This window comes from Buteo buteo, chromosome 8, assembly GCF_964188355.1.
Source record: "Buteo buteo chromosome 8, bButBut1.hap1.1, whole genome shotgun sequence".
In the NCBI taxonomy this organism is placed as follows: domain Eukaryota; kingdom Metazoa; phylum Chordata; class Aves; order Accipitriformes; family Accipitridae; genus Buteo; species Buteo buteo.
In genome coordinates this window covers 2,167,469-2,194,851 of record NC_134178.1, presented here as the reverse complement: position 1 = coordinate 2,194,851, position 27,383 = coordinate 2,167,469, and the positions used below count along the sequence as shown (strand labels likewise).

General features: G+C 42.6%; 1 protein-coding gene across 2 annotated transcripts in view; it reads right to left on the bottom strand.

The window, feature by feature from the left end:
• The window catches only part of PHEX (phosphate regulating endopeptidase X-linked), a 100,881-nt gene extending 73,795 nt beyond the window's left edge, over positions 1-27,086 (bottom strand). The window contains exons 1-5 of one of the 2 annotated variants that reach the window (XM_075033453.1): positions 26,160-27,086; positions 22,075-22,143; positions 19,358-19,519; positions 2,146-2,232; positions 818-1,044 (exon numbers count right to left, since the gene is read on the bottom strand). In XM_075033453.1, the coding sequence (XP_074889554.1) occupies positions 818-1,044; positions 2,146-2,232; positions 19,358-19,519; positions 22,075-22,143; positions 26,160-26,271 (657 nt within the window). In that variant the 5' untranslated portion in view covers positions 26,272-27,086. Of the gene's footprint in view, positions 1-817; positions 1,045-2,145; positions 2,233-19,357; positions 19,520-22,074; positions 22,144-25,869; positions 26,010-26,159 lie in introns of those variants that run through there. The other variant, XM_075033454.1, reaches the window with a different exon arrangement.
• Between the last annotated feature and the right edge of the window lie 297 nt (positions 27,087-27,383).

Genomic DNA, 27,383 nt, shown 5'->3' with positions numbered 1-27,383 from the left:
TGGCATCATAACTTTCTTCTTTGTCCCTTTTCTCTTGCCTTCATAAACTATTTTCTTGTAGCTGGGGAGAGCTGGTCTACGCTGGCTCCTCATCTCTACTTCTTAAACAACAATGCATTTGGCCCAGACACTCAGTCTTGCCATGGTGACATCTCACAGTAATACAATTCTCTCTGGAGTTCTTCAGACCACAGTGAGGCAACATTTCTTGGGTCTTTTTCTCACTAATCTAAATTGTTGTGTAATGCCATGCACTGTTAACAAACTGGTAACGCTTTGGTCCAAAAGCAATAGCATTTCAGTAAAAAGGTAAATTCTGTGCTTCAGGCTTAGAAGTGTTTGGGATACATCTGTGTTGTAAGGTGCTGTATAAGCACAAGATAATGTGTTGCCATCTCAAGAAAAATAGCTCAAGTTCAAAATATCTGCTACTGATGCACCACTTCTTATCTTCACACACAAAAAACATTCTTCGTGCAACTGATGAGCCACAAGCAGCACCCAGAACACCCCTAGGACTAGATATCCACCTCTCATTGTCATGCACATAGACCCTGGACATTGCTCCACTGGGAACATATTTTACCTTTTTTTGCCATTTGAAAGGAGAAAATATCCTGTACAGAAATACTTTTCAATAGCATGTGGTTCCTAGTGGCTTCTACATTCCTATAAATTGGCACCTACGTACATCTGTAAGTCAGTAGATGATAGCAACAATAATCAAGTGCAAACGTGTGGTGTGTAAACATGTTTTCAAAAAAATGAGACCACAAAATACCATGCAAAGTAACCCATTAGATATGCTATATGGTACCTTCATGATATACCGATTGGAGATTTTGTCATCAGCAGCCACATATAAACGGATGAAGACAGAGTTACTGTATTGACCACGAAGAGTTGCCAAGGTTTGGACTAAGCTAAACCTCCTTTCTGACCACAGCCCTTCAGGTCCAATGTTGGATTCCAGCACAGGCCAGCGGAAAGGTGAATGCCTCAGTATACTTAACAGGGGTTTCACGTCGGCTTTTTCGATTTTATCTGAAACGTCAAAGTATGACAACAATTACATTCCAGAGAATTCAAATCCAGCAGCAGCCATGTGAGACACAAAGATTTATTGGCGTTGACCAGTTTCTAGGCAAGACAAAACACAATAGTTGAAACCCAAAGCCTCTGCTCTGCCTGTGAGCACAGGAGCGCGGGAGTCCAGCCTAGTTTATCTGCATCAAGAATAAGAGAGGTAAATCAATGCCTTTCGAAAAAGGCAAGGGCTGGAATCAAGTCAATTAAAAAAACATTCCTCGCTTAGGAACTAGCATAGAAACTTCACTGTTTCGGGGCGGGGGGGTATTGTACATAAACAAAGGCAGAGGGGTCAGCATCTTGGCACGGAGGCTGCAGGGCAGGCTGTCTCAGTTCCTGACAGTCAGTCTCAGGCCATGCTGGAAGAAAAGTGCACAGGAAAAAAAGCCTGAAAGAGCCAGAAGGACAAAGGGCACTTTGAAGGACAAAGTCACAAAGTCCACTCCCTCCCAACTCATCTTTCACCCATGCAGCTACGTACAGCTAGAGATGTGTCCCAACCCAGCGTACATCACCTTACAGCAACATTTAGAAGCTCAGAAAAAGCACTCCGCAAAGGTGGCTATAGGGCTCCGCATCCAAACTTGCTTGACGTGCAGATAACTCGAAGCTAAAGAGTCCAGGGCTGTCTATATCCAGCCCTGTGGAAGTGTTTTGATTAAATGGATTTAGAGAAAGGTAGAAGGTGCTGAGCAAAAGGCTCTTGAAAGTGTCAGTATGAGAATTTCATCAGAGGGCTCCTCTCATTTCCCAGGCACTACCCCCACACCCCTGGGGCATGGTTTTGGCATCCTTTTGCACCAATAAATATCCCTTCACAGTTCCCTGACAAGCAGAGAGGTCTCTAAGACTGACTTCTTGTGCCTTGGTGTACCTTAGTCTTAATAGCCAGCTTCAGAAATGTGCAGATGACCCTCTGCATTCAGTTGAATCCAAATCAGCGAAACCTGTGCGTCCACACAAAGCTTCACAGAGCTCAGCACTCGGCAAAAAAGCCTGCCATGTTAAACATAGGTAACACATATGTGTCCCTCTCAAATCAGGCCACTTACTTACTCTCATTCATGCAGGATGCATAAAGGGTCTTGGCTTTCTGTACAGCTTCACTGTCTCGTCTTTTGCTGATGGGTTTCTCAAGCAATACTGAAAAGACAAATGAAATTTTTTTTCAATACATCAGAAAATGTAGGAACTGTCTGTTTGCCTGTCTCAGCACTTGCTTTAATCATAGCGTTTGTTTAATTAAGGATGAGGTTCCACATGTATTTTCTTAAGCACTAACACAGACATAATTGCACTTTTTTCAATCCGCAACAGAGAAGGATTTTTTTTTTTAATTTATTTTTAAGAGGACTGATTTAAAGCCAGTTGACAGATGCTGCTTATTACTCGTCCTCACAAACAGCCACCCTCAGCAAACTGAGGGGACAGGGAATCGCGGGGCGAGGGTGGGAACCAGCGCACAGGGCAGGGAGTCAGGAATTCCTTCAAGTGGCTCAGCCTCTGGTGCTGGTACATGGTGAAACTGGGGTATAACGGAGGAGGTGGCAGGATCCCAGGAGCAAGACTGCTGGTGTTCACTCTTGCCAGCTCTGCTGCTGAAAGCAAGCAGCAGAGAGCTGTTCCGTTGTCTGTCAAATGCACACAATCTCAGTCTTGTAAATGACACGGAAGGCCAAGCGTCCAACTACTATGTGAGAAGCTGCACTATATAGCTCCCTCATACTATAGGTGTCAACCTCCTTGGTGCCTGAAAGCCAAACCGGTTTTTCTAAGCTGTCATCTCTCTACATTCCTGGCATTCCTCACATTATGTCCTGGAAGTGAACTAGCATGAAAAGCGCATCTGAATCTCAGCAGTCCACTCTCAGCTGCCTCGAGCCGTTTTATCCAAGTTGTAAATCAGCCGTGATGCAGCCGCAGATGCACACACTACGGCTAAATGCAGAGGCAGCTTAGCTTCAGGGAGATCTGTCAGCTCAGGTGCAGCACAGCACGAGCACTTCCACAGCCGAGAGAAGCAGGGTAGTACTTGAGCACAGCACAGAAGCGGGGCTAGCAAACCCTGCTGGACCTCACCCGGTTTTGTAAGACCCAAACAGGTCCTGCACAGCATTACCTAATTGTTACTGGGACCACTGGAGAGAGTGGCTTTGCTGGAACTACCCCAAGTCCCTCCTGTTGTATGCTCAGCCAGAGCTAAAAAGCCTTGAAAAATTCAAGAGTGCCTCCTCTGTACCATACTCCCCAGTGCTCTGGGTTTCAAACGAGCAAAGGCCCTGCGCTAAGAAGCACGTCCTGCACAAAAGGGGGAACAAACTGCAACACAAGAGTCCAAGTGACCTGCCAAAGCAGAAGGCCACTGGGACTTCATAACACCGGCCATGGCAAAGCCAAACCGCTTCCACCCGGGACTGAATCAGGAGTCGATGCAACGTTATTCTCCTCTGCCAGCGCCGGTGGGGTGAGGCAGAGGACCAAAGAGGTGGTGGTGCTGCCATCCAAAATAGCACCCTCCTGCAAACGGGCGGCAGCGGCTCGCTTTCCAGCCCCTGCCCTTTCCAGCAGCTCGCCAGAGTCCCCTCGCCAGCGTCCCCTCTCCTGGGAGGCTGAAGTCCAGCTGGGTGGTACGACTGGATTCTGTAGCTGAGAACAGTCTGGTCTGTGCTGCGCCGCTCCGTTTGAGGGGCTTACGGCCGGAGGTAGGGTTCAAAGACACTGATATCCCGGGATTTCCCTAGCACCCTGAAGAACCTGCCATGCCGCACCTCTCAGATATACCGTACTGCTGACCTCAAACTCTTTAGTAGTCAAAGAATACCCTAGTGATGAGTAAATGCCACTTGTTCTCTCCCTCCAATCCCTATTCTCCTTAAAATACAACAAAAAAAACAAAAAAACCCCAACCCATTTGCTTGGATCCTTGAGAGATCTAATGAGATCATTCCCTTTTAGTTATAAATAAGATTTTCCCTAAAAGTACGGCTGGACAGGACTGCCAATAGCTTTGGTTTCAAATCCTCAAATTGTTAATATTTCTTGTCTTGTTAAATAGAATATAATGCCAATCATTGCCACGTATCTTCAGTGTGCACAGTTCTTAGCAGAATAATCAGACCTGTTCATGTTTTAAGAATGGCATTTTTGGATAACCCCCCCCCACACACAACTATAAATGAAACCTCCATAAAAGTAAGGATGAAAAAATACACTCCTATTAAAGCCATTGCAATAACTTCTGTTCCTTGCCAGTGAGCTGCACAGCCATGAAATTTTGAAGCTAATAAAATTCAATGGCTAAAGCCCAGCTAAAGCTCAGGAGAGATACAGAGGATGAGAGCCAATAAAATAAAATCAACTCTAGGAATACACCTGCATAAAACCCTGTTAAAATCAGACTTGGTGTTTTCCCATCAAACCATCTCGTTATGCGGCAGAACGAAGCTGTAACGCTCCCTGCACTATTGCAAAGAATGAGTTGGGGTAGATGCTACCGATTTGCTCAGCATTCATTTATGAAGAAAATTCTTGGTTCTGATGTAAAATCCAGTGATCAAACATGAAAGCCTTAATAAGATGGTTGAATCCTGTGGACACTGAAATAGGGGACGTGATCCATGAGTGCTCTTTAGGCTACAGAGGTTCCTCAGCCTTAGCCTTAAGCTTTCAGAAAGATTTAGAAGCTCAAAGCTGGAGCACTGACCACATCCACTTGATTTCTGCATTAGCTATTGTAAAATCCAAACACAAGGTTTAGAAATTTGCTTCTTATTTAACTCACAAATATGTATGGATTTTACATGTCCTTGAATATTTAAATTCTTCTTAAAGAAGAGTGAGAAAAGGCAAGAAGCCATGCATACTAATCAAAAATATGGGTAATCAATTAGTCTATCTACGGGTTGCTGTATCCATGGAAAGAAAGTCACTACGGTGATTGAAATCAATGCAGACACATCAAGCTATTTTTTAAATTAGCGATGGCAGGTACTGCGAGTAGCCTGGCCACAGCAGCAGGCTGCGACAGCCCCCCTCCTACCCGGGCACATCCAGTTGTGGGGGTTGGTGCTGAGCTCCGCAGCGCAGCGGCACTCCATCTCGTGACGTGCGACATGGCATTTCGGGCTCTCCTCCGTGCTAAGGGAAATGCCAGCCGGTGACCCACGGAGAGCAAATCCAGCCCCTTTGAAAAAATTCAATTCCCAACTATAGCTGGCTGGGAAGACTGTCTTTCCACCTTGAAAAATTGTAATGGTTCCAGGCATTTTTTGTTTGGACACCAGGACGAAAGCAAAACCTGTAAGGTCTTCCAAGGAGTAGGAAGAGAAGGAGCACCGCCGGTCTGTTGGTGTTCAGCCTCAGGAGATGCCCACGGACCTGCTGTGCAGTTCCTGCTCTGCCTTTCCAAGGACCTGCTCTGCCTTTCCAAGGACCTGCTCTCACCCCGCACGAGGGGATTGTGAGTATTTGTACCAGTCCACCGAGAAGTCCAGTCTAGGAGGCTTTTCTGAAGTCCGGTAGCTGGAATTAAAAACTGTGGCCAAGTTAGGGAGACCAGGGTTACCAGCATTTTGATTAAAGCAGCTCGCTCAGCACTGAGAAGGACATTGAGTTTGTTCTTGCAGCTTTCTTGGTTTTTTTAAACACAGTTTTCTTGTTTCAAAATTAAAAGCTCCAATTCCCTAAAGCAATCTTTCATTTTAGGACTCCAAACATTAACTGAATTCAACTTGAATCTATAGACAGTTTCAATAGACCAAAAAAATAATCCTTTATCACATTCATTAACTGTGAAAGATATTTTATCCATCTTTGATCAGCACCTTTTAGCTTCATCTTTAAATAAGAATTTTTAGGAACAAATAGCTTTAACCAGACTAGGAAACACACAGCACTCCAATGATATTGAAAAAACCAACCCTTGAAACAATAGTTCATTTGTTAGCTCCCAGTTAAATGTTACAGTGCTAGAGATGGAAGACGGATCTAGCTGCTGAGATTAAAAAACCCCTACAATATAAGCTGATTTACAACCGTCTGAAAGAGCACAGAAACATTATTAACAGCAACCACAATTTAACACCTTATTGCTACTACTGACTTACAACAGTAGGCTGCCGCAAATGCAAAAATCACCGCGACAAGCAAAGTGAACCAGCATAGCTTAAGCCACCTTGAATATGAAGTCTGCGATCATGTTTCCCCAGCCAAATATAAATACATGTTTGAATGGCTGTTCTAGCAAAGCAGTTCTTCAGTCACGTCTTTTACTTCCTTCACTTTCAAATTAATTCCAAAGTCATTTTCTTCAGGATAAAAGGGATCTTGGCCTGCACTCCTGATCTCAGCACCTCTTTGTTCCTGTTTCTGTCTGCATGGGAAGCCCAGATGCACGATTTATGTTTCCCTTCATACAAAACTTACTTAAGGCAAGTGTCAAAACCTAACGGTAATTCTGCTCTGCAGCGCCGAAATAACGTAACTCATCTCAATTAGCAACTACCACTTGCACAGTCAGAAACTGGCTAAAGGCGTTCACGATACCCTAAACTTTCGGAGGCTGCAGATTGCTTCATCGTTCATTTTCCTCTACCAAGGGGCCGAGGGCGGGGAGGTTCCCATTGCAAATCAAAGTTCTTGTACTTCTGGCAGCCCGGGTCGGGCGGGTTTGCATCATTGCTCTCCCTGGCTCTTGTACAAAACACAAAAGGCTCAGCACAGCCAACAAAAACCACTCCATAGCTGGGAACGATCCTCGGTTGTCCGAATTGCAGATGCTCGGATAGATGGTCAAGGAAAAAAAGCCACAGCTGGGGGCGGGGGGGGGGGAACTGGGGTTGGGAAGGGAAGGAAGGAGGTTTGTACCGAGTCGCCTTCAGACAGTTCTTTTCCAGGGCAAGAGGGCTAAAAAAGGCCAGCTTCCTGTGGTTGACTGCCCTGCAGTAAACAGCAATCATCTGCTGTTAAAAGTGAGAGCAAGGCGCTTTACAAAGTAAGCTCTGCTAGGGTGTCTGCATGTTTATTTAACTGCGTGCTATTCTGAAGCTGCTAAGGATAGTCTTGTGGCTAAGTGTTACCTTTAATCTTACTTTCCATTTCTAGCCCTTGTTGATTTTCCAGCCTACTGTCTTAGACAGCTTCACGTTGGTTTTCAACCACCGTATTTTATTTATGGCACTGAGAAATCCTGTACCTTTCCCTCTTCTGACTCGGAGTGCATGAAAAAGGGATTGCACAGCCAGATTTGCAGAGAAAAGAAACATGCATACCATTTATTCCGATTAGAGATACTGATTCAATTTATCAGTGTCCTGATCTACAGACTGTATATATTCTGTATGCTATCAGACAGTTTTCTACATATACAGTTGAGTTGTGTTCCTGAGAGACACTATGTGATTTGCTAAGCTTATTTCTTATTCTAGAGAGAAAAATATAAGTTTTCTCTGTACTTTCCACCCTAGATATGGAGAATACATTGTGCTAGTAAAGATAGTAGCAAATTTTGTCCATTCATTTTTGTCCTTATCCTTTTACAAACATTTGCTGTATGTGGAAAACACAAACTGAAGTGTTTGCACAGTGATATCTGATGATGATCTGAAATATATTATAATGCTTTGTATCTTGAAGAAAAACAACTGCATGTGCAAATATCCCAGTGGGAATATGCTTGGACTTTAAACTAAAAAAAAAGCTATACAATGACCCCAAGGGGACATCCCATTTCCTGGAAAGTTGTAACCCTGGAAGAGTGAAAATCTAGAAGCAGACAAGTAATTCAGCATGAACTCCCAGGGCCATGCTAGAGCAAGCAGCAGTCTTGGACTGCAAAACCAGAGGTGTATCAAAGCGGGGAGATGATCTTACTGTTGTACACAGGCTGGTAAGACAGACTGGAACATTACCTGCCCTTCAGCTCTCCATATTTTAAAAACAACATTGGACAGCTGGACAGGGTGCAGAAAAACATCACAACCATTTGGGTTTTTCTCTGGGTGGAGTGGCTTGAGAAATAGAAGCGGGGGGGAAGCAATGCAGTGAAGGAGCATGATTTGCCTCACAAGAGATGGTGGAAGGGTGATGGGATTACAGCATGAAAGTACTCCACCGTTAGAAAACGCTTGGTGCCAAAGAGGTCCTTAGTCTTTTGAAAAAAGGCACAAAGAAAGCCAACAGTTGGAAGATGAAGACAAATTCAGCAGTGACAGTGATTAACCACTGGAGCCAAGCAACCAGAGGAGATAGTGGCTTCTCTGCCCCTTAACATCTTCAAGACTTGATGCTTTTTGGGAAGATAAGCTTTAGCCCAATGTGAATTTTGTTTTATCCCAGTGGAAGCTATTGAGCTGCATTACATGGGTAATGTAATTGTCTGCGGTACAAGAAAGGTCATAGGAGATAATCTAATGGTTACTCCTGGCATTGCACTCTATACATTTAGGATAAGGATCTCAAAGCACTCTTAGACATGCCGGACCAAGGAGATATGGCCATTATCCATTGTTGCAGATAAGGAAAGTGAGCCACAGAGGACTAATTCCTCCTTATCTAACTCATGTCAGGGTCCTACTGATGGGAACAGTGCTCCTTTATGAGCATAAACTTGCTGAACTTGATCCAAACACTCAAAGAGCGTGATCCTTTGGAGATGGCAAATGGCCCTCAGTCCCTTTAACGTCAGTGACGGTGGGAGTTGCTCAGCGTTGCCCAGATGATGCTCCGTACTACAACTGAAAGCAATTTGTAATGCACTGTTTTCAGGAGCAGATCCAGAAAGCAGCCCAAGGGCTTCTCAGAAACCCATGCCTACTCGTTCATTGGGCCAAAGGCAGAAGACGCGCTCTCCTCAGCCATGTCCACAGTACGGCCCTATCAAAGCCTCACGCAACAGCGTGCTCTCCCTTTGGTTTGGGTAGAAGGAGCTACCAACCAGATATTTGTTCCATATTGCATGTTTACGAGCTTTAGTTTCTTAGACCAAAATGCAGGAACTCTGCTTGTGGAAAGGGAGCTTCTCTGCAAATACCTGGTGACAGAGAAGGTAGATTTCTCTTTCAATTCTTGAGCTACAGAGGACAGGTTTCTAAACTGATGAGAAGAATAATTGAAAGAGCTGTTCACCCATCTCCAGCTATCAGTCACAAGCTTTGTTTCCTTCCCAGGTTAGCACTACTATGTGCTACCTCTGTGAAGAAGCAAAACCCAAGTTATCTTTTGGAAATTTGCAGGAGATCCTGTGATGCCAGCAGCAGGATGTTTTAAGGATGTCCTGACAGAAATTTCAGCTTAAAAGTAGAGAAAAATGTACTCAAACCTTGGTTTGAGTTTGGCAATCAAACCAAACCAAACACACAACGCTTGTATGCAGAACACCATTGCCTGAGGTCCCTGAGCCATAAGATAATTGTAATTAATCCAGTCCTCAAGAACGTCTAACCTTTAAAATCCCATATTTTCTTCACAGTAAAGAGCTATGGCAAAAGAGGTCCTGAAAAGCAACCATAAGCCCTAAAAAACAGGTAGCCACCTGCACTTGTACCACTAAGGGTATCTAAGGACTCCAACTGTGTCATGAAGGCACCGCCCTTTCTTCAAACTCCCAGTGTGCTGGATTTAAGAAGTCAAGTTCAGTACAGTTCACGGAGCAATGATTTGGCCAGGATGCCAAAGGGCACAGAAAAAAACTTCAGGACCATGTTGCTGTTACGGAAATCACAGCTAGACAAATGTACAGTCTTAATTACAGTAATGTGAGCTTACATGTTCCAAAAATGATTATTTCAGAATGGTTTGGGGTCAGCTGACATTCATTTAGAGTATCTGGTTTCCAATTCCATTTTTTCAGAGCCTGAAGTTAAGCAAAGGAGTTCTGGCAGTGGTAAGTTTTATGGATGAAGGCCTGTGAGGGGCACAATGTTCCACCTCAAAATAAAAGCACTGGCCACAGCATCTAAAATTATACACAAGACTCTTGTGATCACTTGACCAACGGTAACTTCCCTGTCTTGCTATGTGGAAAATCTCAATTTAACAGACTGCAACACAACCAGCCTGGGTTGCAAGATCGTCAAAGACGAAAATCTGATATATATGTTTTTATTCTCATCAGTTTGGAAATCTGACCCCTACAGCTGGAGAGGGGTATAGAGGGGAGGGTGAAGAATTTATGTATATATATGTGTGTGTATATATATATATTTATGTATGTTCAAAAAGGAAGTGACAGACTTAACTGACATATTTCAAAGCTATACATGTTTCTTGGTAACAAGACAAGTACAAGTCAAGCCAAGATTATTCTTAGAATTAAATCTGTTCTCTCAGAGCACTGTCCTGAAAATGAGATGGACATGGCTTGCTGTAGGATACAACATTTAATGTCTCAGTACAACTTTATCCCTCTTAGCAGGTTTATTAGCACAGGTCAAACTCCCACACTAATGCTCCTGCCCAGCTTCTGTTTCCGAGCTGCTTTCCATCTGGAAGTGTCGGAAAAAGAGCAGAGCAAGGTCTCGCCCGCCTGGAAAACACCACGGAGACAAACCTCAGTGGAGGGTGCAGAAGCCTACTTACAGCTCTCTTCTGACACCAGTGTAAGCCAACTTCAAATGTATACTTTCAAGGCCTGATTAAATTCCGCTAAGCCTTTAAAACACAAGTTCTTCTGAGAATTTCTCTTGCTATGCAACTTTAGTGTACAGTACAACCCATTTCCTCTATTAACAATTGATAGCAATATTTGGTTTTTGAGGCTTCCCTAAAATATCAACTAACCTAAATTTATTTATTTTCATAAACTACCAGTTCTGCTAATTGTTCTGCAGTGCTTCTTGCTAGTTCAGGTGTCTGGTGCACAGTCCAAAATGTCCAGTCTGCAGTCTTTATCCCCACCAGACACTTTACAAAAAGTGAGCTGCAAATGATTGGTTTTTAAATAAAAGGTTGTTTCCAGGATTCCAAAATAAGAAAATACACTGTTTAAAGATGCCATTTTCACTCCCTTGCAACTAAAAAGACAAACAATGAAAACTTCTCACCACTGCAGTTAAATAATTTTTTAAAATACCAGCACCTTACTGACATTAAGGCTTTTCTTCCCTTTTTTTTTTTTTTGGTGGCTGTAAATATTGCTCAGTTTCAGAGGACTGGAAGGGAAGCAGTCAGAGCCTAATGCACTATAAAAATTATTTAAATGCATTTTATAAACACCTATTTTGAATTTCTAATGCATTATGGTCCAGATCTCTCTACTGTTTGCTAAATATATATATGGAAAAACAAACTAGCATCAAAGGCTTGCAAAAAATCTTTCTCCATATACTTAAAACTATCCTTGCCTAAATAAAGCTTTTCCCTTTGAGTCCAAAATAAAATAAAATAGCAAATCAATACACTTTTCTGGTGCTTATAATGTAGCTTTTAAATTTTACCAAAGCATATATTAATTCCACTTTCACGTATTTTGTGTTCCCTCCTTAATCAGCCTTCTACTGCTTCCTTACCTTTTCTCTCAGTTCCCCATTGTAAATAGTCAGATCACCAGAATTATCGTACTGGAGTACTTGACTCGAAATAATCACTCCAAGCAACTTTCACAAAGGCAAACTCCTTGTTCACGCAGGAATATGAAATAATGCAAGTACAAGACAGAACTCAGATTGTCCTACCACCTGCAATATTGTATATTCCCACCTCTTTGGAAGGCAGAAGCATCCAGGATGCTGGTGAGGAGGTATTGGTCCCTTTTGCATGGCCTTACGTTGGTTTACACAGTCTCAGATATACCTTAAATATAACAGTTTCTGTATTTTCAAACAATTAACTTAAAAAAAAAAAAACAAACCTACCAGCGTATTCTACAGCTGCAGGAGCTCATTCCTCAGAATTATCTTTGTGGAGCTGATGCCTTAATCTAGGCCTGCCTTGTTTTGATAAACTGTGTCTCCCCCACCCCTAGTTTTATTTTGTGGGTTTGGGGGGAGAAGGCAGTTTGGTTGGTTGGTTGGGTTTTTTTAAAAAGGCATTTAATGATGATCAACACAGCATTAATCAATTCAGGCAAACGTGTTTCGTATTTGATACAATTAATGCCCATCAGCCTACATAGTGTCCATCTCACCACGGTTAGACTAGTGACTCTTGAAAATAACCAGCCCATCATTATTAATTCTTCTGACATTCTGATAGAACATTTAATCATTATAAATTAATTTTGCATTAATGAGGCTGTAATTAATATGCATTTCCACAGGAATTCATGAAGATTTAGTAATTAATTAATCCATATAGGTTCTAATTCCCAAGGAACATAAATCAAGTAAATCGAACAAATATTCCCAAACACCAATTTTGTTGTGTGAAAGGATGCTGTATTTACACAAATAAACCCAACTAACATACTGACATTTTAGGGTTCCCCCTCACCCCTTGGAAGAAATTCCCCAACCCTTTTTTTGAATATCCATTTTGGCAATTTGGGAGTTCTCATGGAAATGGCATTCAAACAGCTGTGCTTACATAAATGCTTCCTAATTCTGCTCAGTGCCCCGATATACAGCACATTTCCTAAATGACAGTGCTGTTTGTTTCCAGTTTCAGCATTTTATAAATTCTCTGAGTTTGTATATGAAAAGATAAGCACATCATGTGAGTTCCTCCAAAAGTCAACTAACACAACTGTACGCAAACTGCAACAAAACCAAAAATCATCTTATGGAATGTGAGAGCCTCTGTTCATAAATCTAATTTCAATAATAAATCTTAATCTTTTAAGCAATAATCCCCCCTCCCCTGCCCCTCTAGCCTCCCAGTATTATGCTGCAGGGGATAACACATTTCATTATATTTGGCACAAGAGTTTAAACTGCATTTAAACCAGAAGACTGCAAGATCCCCAACTGTTCCAGTGATGGTGGAGCTCCATACTAACTGGCAGCATTAAGCTTTACTCCATTATATTAATACTTTCAACACATACTTGCATAATTTTTTTTGTTAGTGCTATGGGTTTGTGTGGCGTGGGTTTTTTTGGTAGGGGCTGCAGGGCCGGACCCTGTGAGAAGCTGCTAGAAGCTTCCTCAGCTCCAAGCCAGGCCCGCCTCTGGCCCAGGCCGAGCCCGTCAGGGACAGTGGTAACACCTGTGGAGAACAGATTTAAGAGGGGAAACCTGCAGTGGGTAGGGGACTGGGATGTGAGAGGAACCCCTCTGTGGGTACCGAGGTCAGGGAGGGAGGTGGGGAGGAGGTGTGCTGGAGGAAGGGATGCCCCCCCAGCCCGTGAGGGGAGCAGAGGACCCCAAGATGGCCGCGACTCTGTGGGAAAGCCCGCGGTGGAGCAGTCCGTGCCTGAAGGACTGCAGCCTACGGGGAGGACTCACGCTGGGGAAGTTTGTGAAGGGCTGTCTCCCGCAGGAGGGACCCCACGGTGGAGCAGGGGATGAGTGGGGAGGAGTCCTCCTCCCCTGAGGAGGACGGAGCAGCAGAGACGAGGTGTGAGGAACCGACCCCAGCCCCCGTCCCCTGTTCCTCTGGGGAGAGAGAACGGGGAGTGGGGCTGAGGCAGGAGGGCTGGCTGTTCTCGGGTTTGGTTTTACTTCCTAATATCCTCGTTTTGATTTGATCGGTAGTAAGTTAAATCGATTTTGTTTCTTCCCCGAGTTGAGCCTGTCTTTTGCCTGTGACCACAAGTGGGGAGTGATCCCTCCCTGTCCTTGTCCCGACCCATGAGCCTGCCTTTATATTTTCTCCTCATCCCACCGTGTTCGAGGGTGTCAGTGAGCGAGCGGTTGCGTGGTGCTTTGTTACCGGCTGGGCTGAAACCACACCAGTCAGAAAATGGGAAATCAGATGTCACGGATTGCTATGCCTTCCAAGGTATGAATCCTCTTTCTGCAAAATTACCAGTCCAAAGTACAGTCATATGGCAATTTTGAAATTCAGTATCTGCAGATATGAACATATCATCCTTCTACAGGCAACAGCCAAAACAGAGGCTCACCGTATACCCAGAGGGAATAGTGTGCCGCGTGTGGAACGGCAGCATGCCATAAGCCCCACTCCCGTTCCAGCGCAGGCCTCGCAGGATGATGCCACTCTGCTCTCCCAGACAGGGAGATGCTGTGGGAATCCTGTGGCTCAGTTACTGTGCTGTCTTAAAACCTCATTTAGGAACCAAAATTATCTCCTTTCTGTACTCATGGTTTCCCAAAATCACCCATTACAAATACAGCTTCCATTTTGAGCAGCCACAAAGCCTGGAAAAAGTCCCAGCTTTTCCACCTTTGACCCCAGGTACTTCATTATACCAAAAAGCTATTAACTCGTTGCCCATAGAGATTTTATCTGACTTGTGCCACTTAAGTGTTTTCTTACATTTAGATGGATAAGCCGTTACAGGAAAGATCTGGACCACTGGAAAAAAAAAAATCTCTGCATCATTGAAAAGAGATCCATTTATAGTAGAAAAGACCAAGGAAAACAACGTTAAGCGCTGTTGCCGTTTGCTGCTATCTTGTTATCCAACAAGAAGATATTGGAGGCAATAACATAAATACCCTCCCGGGTTGTTTTTTTTTAAATTACTGCTGGTGTTCTCCCTCTTACTTGGGACAGCTCTCAGCCAGCTACCTCCGAAGGAAGAAATCACAAAAAACGGGTCAGCTAATACAGAAACCTAGGGATGAGTGTCAGCACCTACAGTATGGATTTCACAGGCCACATCCAAGGCATCCCAGTGGTCCCAGCTGAGCACCTGCTGAATGGTGGGAGAAGAGAATCCAGCCCCAAAGAGCCCTGTGGCACAGGGTCCTCAACACCGACAGAACTGTCCTATGGTTAAATAGTATAAGTTTCCATACTGAGATATTTTTACCTTACTGGTTTTACATAAAAAACAATTTATTTTCTAAAGAAAGCCATTGAAGATTATCTTGGGAAAAGTTGCCTACGCTGCCAAGTTATTTTGTTTGCTGTCTGTCTCGTGTTCTTTAAAAACCCACACACCATACCCTCCTAAAAGGCCTCAATTTCTTTCTCTTTGCCACATTGGAAATTCCTCACTTCAAATTCACTGGCATTCAGAAAATAGCCACACTAGAAAGCTTAGTGCAGCAAATTAGTCTGAAGTAGCTGCCTCACTGGGCCAGGAGCAGTATGGAGACTTAATCTGTAAGTTGGTTTCCACTGACATAAATTAAATTTAAAAGGCCTGGAAGACATGTTCACAAATTATTCACATAATTTAAATCACTCCTTTACAGTGCTGAGATTTAGGAATATTTGCGTAGTTTTGTTTTGGGGTGGGTTTTTGTTTTTTTTTTTTTTTAATTTATTGCTTCCTGCATAGTCACTTGGAAAAAAAACCCACAAAACAACCCAGCTGTATATCATTGTTCTGCAGACTTAAGAGAAAGGAAAAGAAACTGCTTGGTTCACGATCAGCATTCACCACAGGTAATAGGCACTGATTTATTTGCCTCAGACTTCCAGTTCTGAATTATTCACAAAAAGCCACTTGCCATTTCAATGGTAAGACAATAGTGCTCCTAAAATCTTAATTAAGGTCACCAATCAAAATGGAAAAATTCAGCAGGAACACAAATAGCTTTGCAGAAAATGTTATGGTAAGTGAAAAACATTTATTAACTCACAGAGACATTACAATCTTGACCTGACATAAGGCTGAAACAGTTGCGGTTTGAGACAGCTTTTGTTCATACAACAGGTGCCACAACCGAACCAGTTTTTCCATTTTGAAGGACTCCAAGAGCTTCCTCAGAGGCCCATTGGCACTAAAAGTGTTTGTTCTTAACCAACGAGAGACACTTTTTAACATGCCTGCAGTGTATCTGCAAATGAAACGCTAGCTTTGAGTCAGCGACAGTCTGGTCCAGCCAGGAATAGGTAACTGGAAGTAGGAGGACCTTGGTCCTCCCCAGGACAGCTCTACAGGGAACCAAGAAATTTTAACCCAAATATTAGATGTCCATTACCTGGATCTAGGTCATAACCAAACCCACGAGTCTCTGCTTTTGACATAACTTTGGCTGTCTACGATTGTCTTCTGTACCTTCCTCCACAATGCACGAAATCCTGCTGTTGCTGACATCCAAGGAAAGACCTACCCCTGCTTTCACCAGGCTAGGATTTTATCCCTTTTGTATAGCCAGGAGATCAAAGTGAGTTCCACATGTGGTTTGTGGATTCCTCTGAGAGCGGAAAAAGAAATCCAAGTGACCCTCAAACAAAGGATGGAAAAGAAATTAAAGGGGAAATATGATGATATAATTTTAGTTTGAATCCATCCTAAGACAGCTAGAGAAAGCCATGGGAACATTTTATATATATATATATACACACACACACGCGCACATATATATTCCTACCCCATTATAAATCCAAAGCTTACAAAAAATAGAATTTTTAACTACCACATTAAGTAAGTTTTGCAAATCTGGAAGAACCCTGAAATGAATGTTTCTTGTCCTGTTCCTTCAATCAACCAGAGATATGTAGGCAAAAAAATCTACCACCCAGTAGTTCTCAGCTATTTTCCATTGGCCCATTGCCATTCCTCTCCTTGGAATTCCCCATTAAAGCACCAAACCCCTTCATCAATACAGAAAATGATCTACCCTTTTTGAAGCTGACACCTGCAAAGTCATATGCTCTTGTGTGTCTGCAACCTCAAAAAAAAAAAAATAAAAAGGAAAAAAAACCCCCAAGCTTTGCTCTCAAACCCAGTAATACTTAATGCAGGGTTCAGTACATTATACAGCTACACCTACCACTTTTTGGTAAGGCAAAACTAATTCTTACACTTGCTACCCATTATCAACTGGAATGTCTTCTTCCATAGCAATTGCCCCAAACAAAAAATGAACCTTCCAGGAGACTGAAGATACCCTTGTATAACCAAGGCCATACACAGATCTTTGCACAAATACCCAAACCCCCTTTCTGCCTAAGGCTCAGGAACATTCAGGCACCAGAAAACAGATTAGATGTTCAAATAATTTATTTTAAGTAACATCATTTTTTAATATATTGCCTGAATAAATACTTCCATTTATATCACACCATCAAAGAATATCAAATATGAAAAATGTGGCTTTCTGGCCAAGCCATGTTATCACTTTAAGATTAATAGTTTTCTTTAATATGATAAATGTTTCAGAACATAGAACTTGCATAATAATGAGCTCTTTAAAGACTGGGGCTTTTTTAATCTACTGAGTGTCAAACAGGGACATTTACAATGAAGTACAAAGTTCTACCAAGAGTTCTTTAGGAAGGAGAGCTTAAATTGGCTTCTGAGGTCTGGTCAGCCACATATATATATATATATATATATGTTTCTCTATGCAAGAGTTCTTCATCTTGCTAAAACTTGTGATAGCAAGGTTGTGGTCATCCACAAATGAATAACTCAGTTTTGAGCTAATTTATTGAAGTAACTCGAGTTAAAACGCAAACATACATAGAGGCTGACGTTATGCCTTGTTATTTCAGCTACCAACGCTGACATCCAACACCTTTTTTTTTTCCTTTTCCTTTTTTAATTGCCAAGAGTATTTTGGAAAGCCTATTAAGTAGACAGTTAAGAAGTTAAGGAGGAGATGACAGATGTTGTATTAAATCAGCTCCTCTATACCACCCAATGTTTCACATCTTTGTCCCTGTACCGTGCCAAGGAGCAGTTTAGGCCTCCTATTAAAGTAGTTATCAGGCACTTCATTACACCCTTTTTTTGATATGGAGTTTCCATTAAGCAAATACTTCTCACTTAGATGTTTCTTTATTTGTCTTGTATTTTCCTAGCTGTGGATTAGCAACTTCTAAAGGGACTGCAGTAAAAAAAACATTTAAAAATGTGGCTTAGCATGATGTCCTTGATTAGGCTTTGTAAAAAGAGGAAATTAGGGATGAGAGTCACAGCTTGCTACTCTATATTCAATTAGGACTGACTTCTTTGTGGCTGTGGTTCATGCAGGATGTGCAGTTATCTAATACAGTCCAATTCTGGCAGCAGAACAATTAGAATGCAAAGCATAACGTAAAACAGGCTCTGGCAATATTTTTTCCCTTTGGTTGTGACATCTTCAGCAGACTTAAACCATCAGTCATCAGATTGTGTCCTACGCTGAAATTCCAAACTCATATTCTGAAACCGAAGGCAGCTTTTAAAATACTTAACGATGCCAAAATTGAAGACGATAGGACTGAAGAAAGCAAGCGGAGAAGGGCTTTGATGCCTACGCACGCACATATGTACAAAATCTAAGAGAAAAATAAACGCTGTACTTAAGTGCATCCTAAAACTGACCTCTGTCCTGTGGTGAGCTCAGAGCAGGCTCTTACGTCGACTGAGAGATCAACAACGCGCTCAAGGTGTGCAATGCTCAAGCACACCGCCACCAATAACAAATCTTGCACATCTCCCTTCTTTTGCAGGACCCGCTTTTAGCGCAGATTCGAAGGCTCTGGCAGGGTTTTCCTGCCTGACAATAACCATCGCCCTTTCTCCCCAGCTGGTCTGCACAGCTTCCTGATGAGGTGGCCTTGCTGCAGAGTATAGCGCAAAGTCAAGTCGCAGGCAGACTAAAATACCTCTCTTCCTACACGTTTCCACCCCGGGGCTATTTTTGCCTCCAGACACACAATCTTAAGCAGCCTTCTGTTTCACTGATGATAGCTCAGGTACCTCAATGGCAGCTTGGACGGCAACGAGAAGGAAGCACAATAAATACCCAAACAACCTCCCCGTAAATTGCCTTCCGCCAAGAGCTGGGTAAGTCTACTGGAAAATATCACTCTGGTTTTGCCTTATTATGTCCTTTCCCAGCTATTGGTCACTGTTAGAGACAGAGTGCTGTCCTAGACTGATGTTTGTCTGGATCTGGGACATTCTTAAATGTGTGTGCTGTGCTCCTGCATGCTGGTCTACCCATCGACTGCGAGGGGGAAAGAGTTCAAATCCTCTCGCTTTTTCCTTTGGTATGAGGAATACACTTTGGTTCCTCCATTCTTAATCGGCAGAGTTCCCAGGAGTTGTATTCTTCCCAAATTCTGTTATAATTCACTATTTCTCAATGTTATTTTCAATAAAAACCAACAAAAATACACTTAAAAGGGAACATCAAGTTGGGCTGTTGGGTATTATCTAATGATCAGAAAGAAGCGTGGAATCTTTATTCATTTCAAAACCAGCCTATGAACAAGCTACCGTGACAAGCCACCCAAACACCTTCAGAAATGACATACTTACCCTTTAGTTTGAGGTCCACGTTGTGTCGCAGCCAAGGATAAACACCATAGTTTGACATGTCTTCAGGAATAGGGTGATTATATATCCAGCCATCACATGCAAATCGATAAAAGTTCTCACACGGATCTATGGATTGATTTATCTTGCTTAGGATGCCAGCAGCTGTAAAAAAGACACCACATAGATTTTGTGGAACACTTTTTCCTAAAGAGAGAATTACATGAGGCCACAGTCCAGAAATTATGATTAACTTTCACTGGTCTCTGCAACGTGAAGCTGGCCTCACTTGCAAGCTAAGCCTTGCTGTTCTAGGACTGATGTGTGCCCTGATCTCTGCCATTTTTAAAAAGCAGCAAGAATACCACCCAGCTTCTCTAGCATCTAACAGTGGCTACATAAGAAACAAAAACAAACAAACAAAAAAAAAACAAAAAAAAAAAGGCAAAATATCTGCAGTGAATGTTCTTGAGTGCTGTGCAGCAATGACCACTGAACCCAGCACTACAGCAACATGAACTGTTGGAGCCAGACACCCAAAGACAGGCTCTCCATTGTTGCCATGATAATAGAATTAAGTGCCTGAGGAATTTAGTAGCAATACATAGGAGCAGATTGTAATTAGCATTCCAGAAATTACGCACTGTTTACCTTCAGCTGAATAGCTGCACAGGAAAACAAATCAAGTTCAGATCTACCATTCATTGGAAAAGGTAATTGTATTATTTTCAGCTCCGTTTTGTGACTGCATCCCCCCAGCTGCTATTGTGGGTGAGACTGGTAAGAGAGAGATCAGTCTGACAAGCCAGAGACTTAATAGCTTTTGAGTATCTAATCACAGAATCATAGAATCACAGAATAGTTTGTGTTGGAAGGGACCTTTAAAGGTCATCTAGTCCAACCCCCCTGCCATGAGCAAGGACACTTTCAACCGGATCAGGTTGCTCAGAGCCCCGTCCAACCTGACCATGAATGTTTCCAGCGATGGGGCATCGACCACCTCTCTGGGCAACCTGGGCCAGGGTTTCACCACCCTCATCATAAAAAAGTTCTTCCTTAGATCTAGTGTGAATCTGCCCTCTTTTAGTTTAAAACCATTACCCATTTCATGCATTATAGTGATGGTAGCATAAATCTACATAGGTGAAGTAACACAGAATATGTGGATACTGGACATTTTTTGGCTAAATGATCATGTGTTTTGAGGCTTATCCAAATAACTGATTAAAAATCCCAGCAGGAAATCTGATAATTTTACAGACTTTATGATACTATTTCTAGCATCCAGTAACTCTTCTTCATCCACTTAGAAATGTCATAGGAAGAGTCACTCCGTGTCTCGGCCGTAATTCTCTCTCTCACATTAGAAACTCTCAAACCGACTACACTGAAGACATTTTGGTCCTTGGCAATTTTCTATCATTCCTGAAAAGCTGTTCAGCAAGGCAGGGCTCGGGTCTTGAGACATTACGTAGTCACTGCACAGAGCACTCTGAACTAAAACAGTCAGGTCATTTAGGTGTCCAAGTCTGCCTTGGTGCAAAATCCCAGCTTCTGCTGAGCTTGTCAAAAAATCCGTGTTATTTTGTGTGCATGTGAGAAGAAGAAAGCAAATTCAGATTCAAACTTCTTCAGTGACTTTTTTTTTGTTCTGAAGCTCAAAATGAAGCACCCACGCCTTTTTTTTTTTTTTTTTTTTTTTTGGTTGGGGTTTTGGGGGTGGTGGTGTTTTGTTTAGTTGTCCCACCCTGCTTACATATTTGCAGTCATTCAAGAATCAGCTCCGGAGGGTGATGCCCAGGGCGGCCAGGAGCACTGTCAGTGCCACGCAGGGCAGAAGCAGAATGGCAAGAAACGTCCTGGGAACGTTGAGATCTGCAAATTTTTCACTTTATGGAGCCCCACAGAATTTGTCAGTATTTCACACCACAAGCCAAACACCTCACAGTACCAGCTTAGCTTAATATGGTTCAGAATGGAAATAAATACTCTTATAAGTTCACACAATGTCCACTTTGTTTCCAGCAAAACAGCTCTAGGGGCAGATTTCCAGATGTGGGAACTATTGTTTGATCTTTGCTCTCGAGACACTCAATGACAAAACTCTCATTGACGTAGTGTGAGCAAAACTCTGTCAGAACTGACCAGTGCAAAACGGGTGTCTGTCCGGTCCCACCAAGCCCGGTCCCTTTAGCTCACATTTAATATTAATAGATGTTCCAGCTCTACAAGGGTTACCACATGTATCTCTGCATGGGGAAAAGGGCCTGCCAATATGGAAGTAGCTGCAGATTTTGAGTTTTAGTCACCACATTACCATTGTGCAAGCCTGTGCAAGATCTGGCCCTAAAGCATCTCTGTGCTTTAACAATTCACTTGCTGGTTTTCTGACTACTGGGAAGGAAACAACAAAATACACCTGAAGGTCAAGTCACCCAACATTTTGTTTCTTATTAAAAAAATAAACAAACCCTATGGGAAACTTTGAGTTAACCTGGGTAGAGTTAAACCTATTTAAAACATGATTTTTAATGGTAGAAAATACACAGATCTGCAGCAACTTAAACAGTGACTTTTAAAAAAGTTTGGGGTTTTTTTTCCCCTCGTTATTAATGAAGCTTTCTGACTAAATTGTATCATGGAAAAAATTTAAGCAGTATAAATAGCTCATTAACATACTATAATCACAATATAATAGAGAAGATAAAATTGTTGCTTACCAGCTTCAATACATTCTGAGGTCAAACAGTACCGTTGCTTTGGATGAAACTTTATAAGACCTTGGCTAACTGCAAAATGGAAAACCATAATGAGATCATTTGTAACGAATTTTGACCATTGCAGCCAAATGTCGCGTACTTGATCATTCAAATGTCAGCGCAAGCTCTGGCCCTAATGCATCTCTGCCGACATCGATTTAAACCGGTTAGAACGTGTATTAAGTAAACACCGCGGCTCGTAACAAATAATTTTCTCCTCCTGTGCCTGCTTTCTCCTTCCTCTGCCTTTGCTCGTAGCAGCGCGGAGCAAGGGCTGTCTCTCAGAGGACGTTTGCGCAGCGCCGGGAGTGCCACCGCTTCAGCCTGGCGGCGAGCATCACCGCCATCAGTTAATCGTCGTTGCCAGCATCCTCCAGAGACGCACCTTTCCCAGCCGGCAACGCACCGCGGAGCCACCCGGCCACCTTCGGCAGGGTTCCCCCAGCCCCTGCCCGGCCGCGGGGATGGCGCTGCCCTGCCGAACCCAGCGCCAACGGGACGCCTCCAGGTCCCCTCGTTCCAGCCTGGAATAAACCAGGGAGCAACAGGCACGGGGAGAGATGCGGTTTATAAGGCACAGCGCAGTTTCTGTCCGAACCGGCTTCCAAAAGCATTGCAATCGTATTTGGTTCTAAAAACCTTGGCGGCAAAAACGAGGCGATTGTCAGTTAATGCTGCTCGTCTTTTAAAAATGTGTATTACAGCTGCCACTGAAACTTAAGCGTAGGAATTGCTAATTTCAGATACTGCTGTCAGGCAGCAAATATGCAGATAATTGGTACTTGGGATGAGGATGGGAGAGTCCCAAGGGGTAGATGAAATAAGACTCAGTAGATGTGCTCAGTAGACATAAAGAAATGTCTCGTTATATCCATTATCTTAATAACTCAGTCCATGGCAAAAATAAAAAAGAAAAAAAACAAACAAAAAACCCCAACAATCGACTATATTAAGGTATCGTAGCTTTACCAGTACTGACAGTTATAAAGCAATTTCTCCTGTAGTTATATATTATTCAAAAGGGATAGAAAAATGTGAAATGGTATTTCAGCACAGGAAAAATTTACTATAAAAAACCTAAAGCCATAATTGAATATAAAGCTATTTCATCTCTTCCAACCTCATAGCTTTAATGACAATTAATGACAGAAATGGCTGGATTTCAAACAAATTTTCTTCAAAACTGAGAACGTGAAACTATTTCTCGACAACTTTACCAAAGCTTGCATTGACTCAGTGAAACACAACCCCTCAACAACCTTTGTAAATTAGCCAAGAACTACACAAGATTGAGGCATATAAAGATTGTAACTGAAATATTGAAGAACAGCAGAAAATAGAGAAGTGGAGGTCTCCAGAACATGATTTTGAGCCACATGAAATACAAATAATGGATAATCTGCCTATTAATTGAGTGTTGCACTGCTCCTGACTCACCTTTTCCCCCACTTTAAAGTTAGCTTTTTCAAACCTGTCCAGGTCTTAAAAGCTTGCTAGATTTTTTTTCTGAACAAATCAGAGAAAGGAGGGAAAATCCCAGACACCATTTAATTCTTTTGCACTTGATGGAAAATGAGGGAAAATGAAAAAGAATCAGTAAAGAATCTGAAATAGACCTCGTGGTTTTGATACTTATAAACAAAAGCACAACACCCTTTTGACTAGTTTTGTTCCGTTTACAACTTCATCATTAGAGCAAATGAAAAAAAATCTTTGGCGGTAACATTTCCCTTTTAATTAACAGCTAATTTTGATGGGAAAACTTTGCTTGGTTTTGTTCTCTTACCTTGTTGTTGTTGTTGTAAGAGAAGTAACCATGACATTATTACCTAGAGTTGTGGTTGTAACACTCAGTGTCCCAGCTTCTTCCTTTATAAGCCTGTTCCCAGATTCTTAAGCAAATAATACACACCGTAATTAAGGTCCCCGTAAAAATCCAAAAGGGGAAAAAGCCTACAAATATGCAGATGCAAATAATGCGGATGTTCCTCTAACCTGAGAAGTCCAAAGGGCTACCAAATTGCGGTTCAAGGCTGCCTGACTTCTTGCCCAAGGGAACTGGAGAGCCACCCGAGGTGATGCCAAGTGACTCCCCCGGTAGCTCCCTGCTGAAGTCACAGTGTGGCTACAGCCGGTACGGACAAGTAACGGTAAATAAAAATACGTGATTCTCCCAGATTCCTCTTAGCGTTGTAGGGGCTCTGAGAAGAAGGAACAAGAGAAGGAGGACAAGGCTACGTTTCACTCCTCAGGCTGGAAAATTGAAGGGAAATTGCTTCAGGTCTACCAGAAACTGCAAGTTTTGCAGATTAAATGAAGACTGAAGAAAAAAGGTCATCTTGAGGTGCCTGAAATGTTTCACACGACCAGAAAGAATGACCTCCTTTCCTACAGTTTAACAAAACTAAAGAGTTAAACTCAAACTTACAAACAAAACACAGTGTCACAATGAAATATAGAAACATTGCATTGACACAACACTAAACCCAAACAATTTAACTTTTTTCCTTCATTCTTTTAGTCAAAAACCTCAGACAATTTCCAAACAAATCCTAAAAACCTTTCAGTTGACCCAAGGCCAGCATTTTTATTTTCTTAGCAGTTATGCCAATGAAAATTTTGACACTGAATCCCTGGCTATGGAACAGGCCTCAGCACACTTAGAAAACTACCTCTAAGAGTTAATGTATTTGCTTGAATTTTCTCGTCTGGTCTATGGACAAAGCACTCCTACCTCCGACAAGCTATGGTGGTAAACATCTATTGCTTTTAACGAGCAATAAACAATCTAGTGCTAAAAAAAAAGAAATAAGATCTCTCCATTACTCCCTGGTGTTTGATAGTGTATCCTTTAAGTGAAAAACATTATTTTTCATCTAGAAACAGTATTTTGCACTAACAAGTTGAAGATTAAATCCTGCTCACGTTTATAAAGAGTTTTGTTGAACTGAGTGGGATTACTCACGTACACAAAAGTTACTTGCCTGCAAATGTTTGTAGAATTTGCTCTAGGGCAGAAAAACACTAGCCGAGTGCGAGCCTCATGCTTTAAATATTCTATAGAAAACCTGGCATAATTGTCTCTGTTGTGATTATAAACGAAGCAGACCTTTCAAACAAGATTGCAAGATCATAAATGATCGGAGGGAAGCAAGAGATATGCTTAGAGGCTAAGTTCCCTCCAGTCCAGGGAAATCTGTGTTGGTCTAAAGAAATGAAAAGTTGGGCTGAATCAGTCCAAAAGAGGATCTGTCGCTGCAAGTTCCTACAGGGTACAGCACTGCTTTCTCTTCTCTGCTTGGTGGTTCTGGGTACATTTATATTTCTTCACATCATTTTATAGGTGTAGGCATATGCTTCCACGCGATATTCCAAAAAAACCAATCTACAGATGATTCCAAACCCCAGAGAGATAAAACTAATTCCTCCTCTACTGTGTCCAGTTACAGCTTATAAATGTGATCAAAACATTTTAATTTCATCCCAGATGTGCTCTTTATGATTTTTGCAAAGATGACTTTGCAATTCATCGTAGAAGAACAGAAAGATCTAAAAAAATGTGCAAGCATATGCACTATTGAAGCCTTCTACAGGAATTCTAGTCAAGCCCTAAATGAAAACCAAATGAAGGAAAACCCAAAAGATTCCATAAAATGTGTGCACTACAGATTCATTTTTAGGAGACAGAAAATACCAGTCCACATCGGTGACAATCTGTGAGTTCGTAATCAGCATTAGTGACATGCATAATCTCACCCGTTTCTCCCCGTTCTGCAAAAGGACCCAGTTCTGGCTAGAACACGTTCAAATTAGCATCCAAATTCAAATTCAGCATTCAGAAAGTTACGCGAGCTCACGTTGCACCTTCCAGCTCTAGCGCTCCCGCAACAAATCCCTTTCCTGGCACATTTCCATTTCGGGATAAATACAAAACAGGGGGGGAAAGACGAAGAGACCGAGCTTTTCACCAAACCACGGGCAACAAACCACCCAGCAGACGGGCTGGGGAGGGCTGCGTTCGGGCGAGCCTCGACCTTTTCGCTTACCCAAGAAAAGCGCGGTGCCGAGCACGACGGTGCCGCTGACGAAGACGCCGAGGGCGATCCGCGTGGCTTTGCCGGCCGCTCTCCCGGCCTCGGGTCCCGTCTCTCCTTCCATCGGGATGGCTTGGGACGGGCTCGCTCCGGCAGAAGTCTGGTTTCCCTCTGCTGCGGTGGTGTCAGTATTTCAACTCTTCACGAGCTGCACCCATGAGCTCTCCTCCTCCTCCTCCTCCTCACAACTCCAGGTTTCTGTCGTGAACCATTGCCTAGGCGCCTCCTGCTCTCTCCCTCTCCAAGGAAAACCGTGCATAAAAGAGGAGCCGTCTCCCACGTTTTCCTCCGACCAGGAGGAGGAAAGGCGAGCAGTGACCGCTGTCTGCGCAGCCCTCGCTGCCGGTAGAGCCTCTCCGAGCCGAGAGCTCGGCAGTCCCCCTTATCAGGGGTTCCGAACACGAGGATTTCACAACGTTGCCGAACAGATGTTTTAGCTATCCAAACATATAGCCGTAAACCCTTTACAATCAAAGCAGGGCTGCTGACAACTTTTACACACACGAGACCGATGGAAGGTTTTCTTTTTTCTCCTTGCGCTTATTTAAAAAGACTAATTATCTGCTGACTAAAGTTTCCTCCTCTTAAACCATTCCTGCTGCATCATTTCGCTTCACCAGAAGAGATACCCACTCAGTGGACAAATCCCTTTTTAAAGCTTCCTAAGAGCTCTTAGAATATCATGTAGCATTTTATTTTGGGAATTTGGTATGTGACACTGCGTGCCAAAAATCACAGTCATGCAGCACAAAGCAATAATCAGCACAACCTACAGAATAGTGCTGCTTTAAAAGCTAGATTATTTTTTTTTTTTTTCCAGGCAAGGTATTTCAGTCCTTGTTGATATGCAATGAATCTTAGGAGATGATCCTATGCTTCTAAGTACTACTATGAGCTTAGTGGAAAGTATCTACTTGGGACCTCAAGTTGGTGGGGGATAAAAAAAAAAATTAGAAAGCCTTATTTATATGGATTTCTCAGTTTCTAGCTTAGACTTGATAATCCTCTCTCCAGGTGGCAAGGTTTCCCCATTCATCAAGTAACAAAATTAATCATTTCAGGGTGAATTCTCTGAGCTGCCTGTGACATTCAGCCCTCTGAGGAGCTCTCGCTTGCTCCAGAGCTGGACTGTCATGCAAAACCTAGGGATGCAGGGAGAGGCAGTGCCATGCTCGT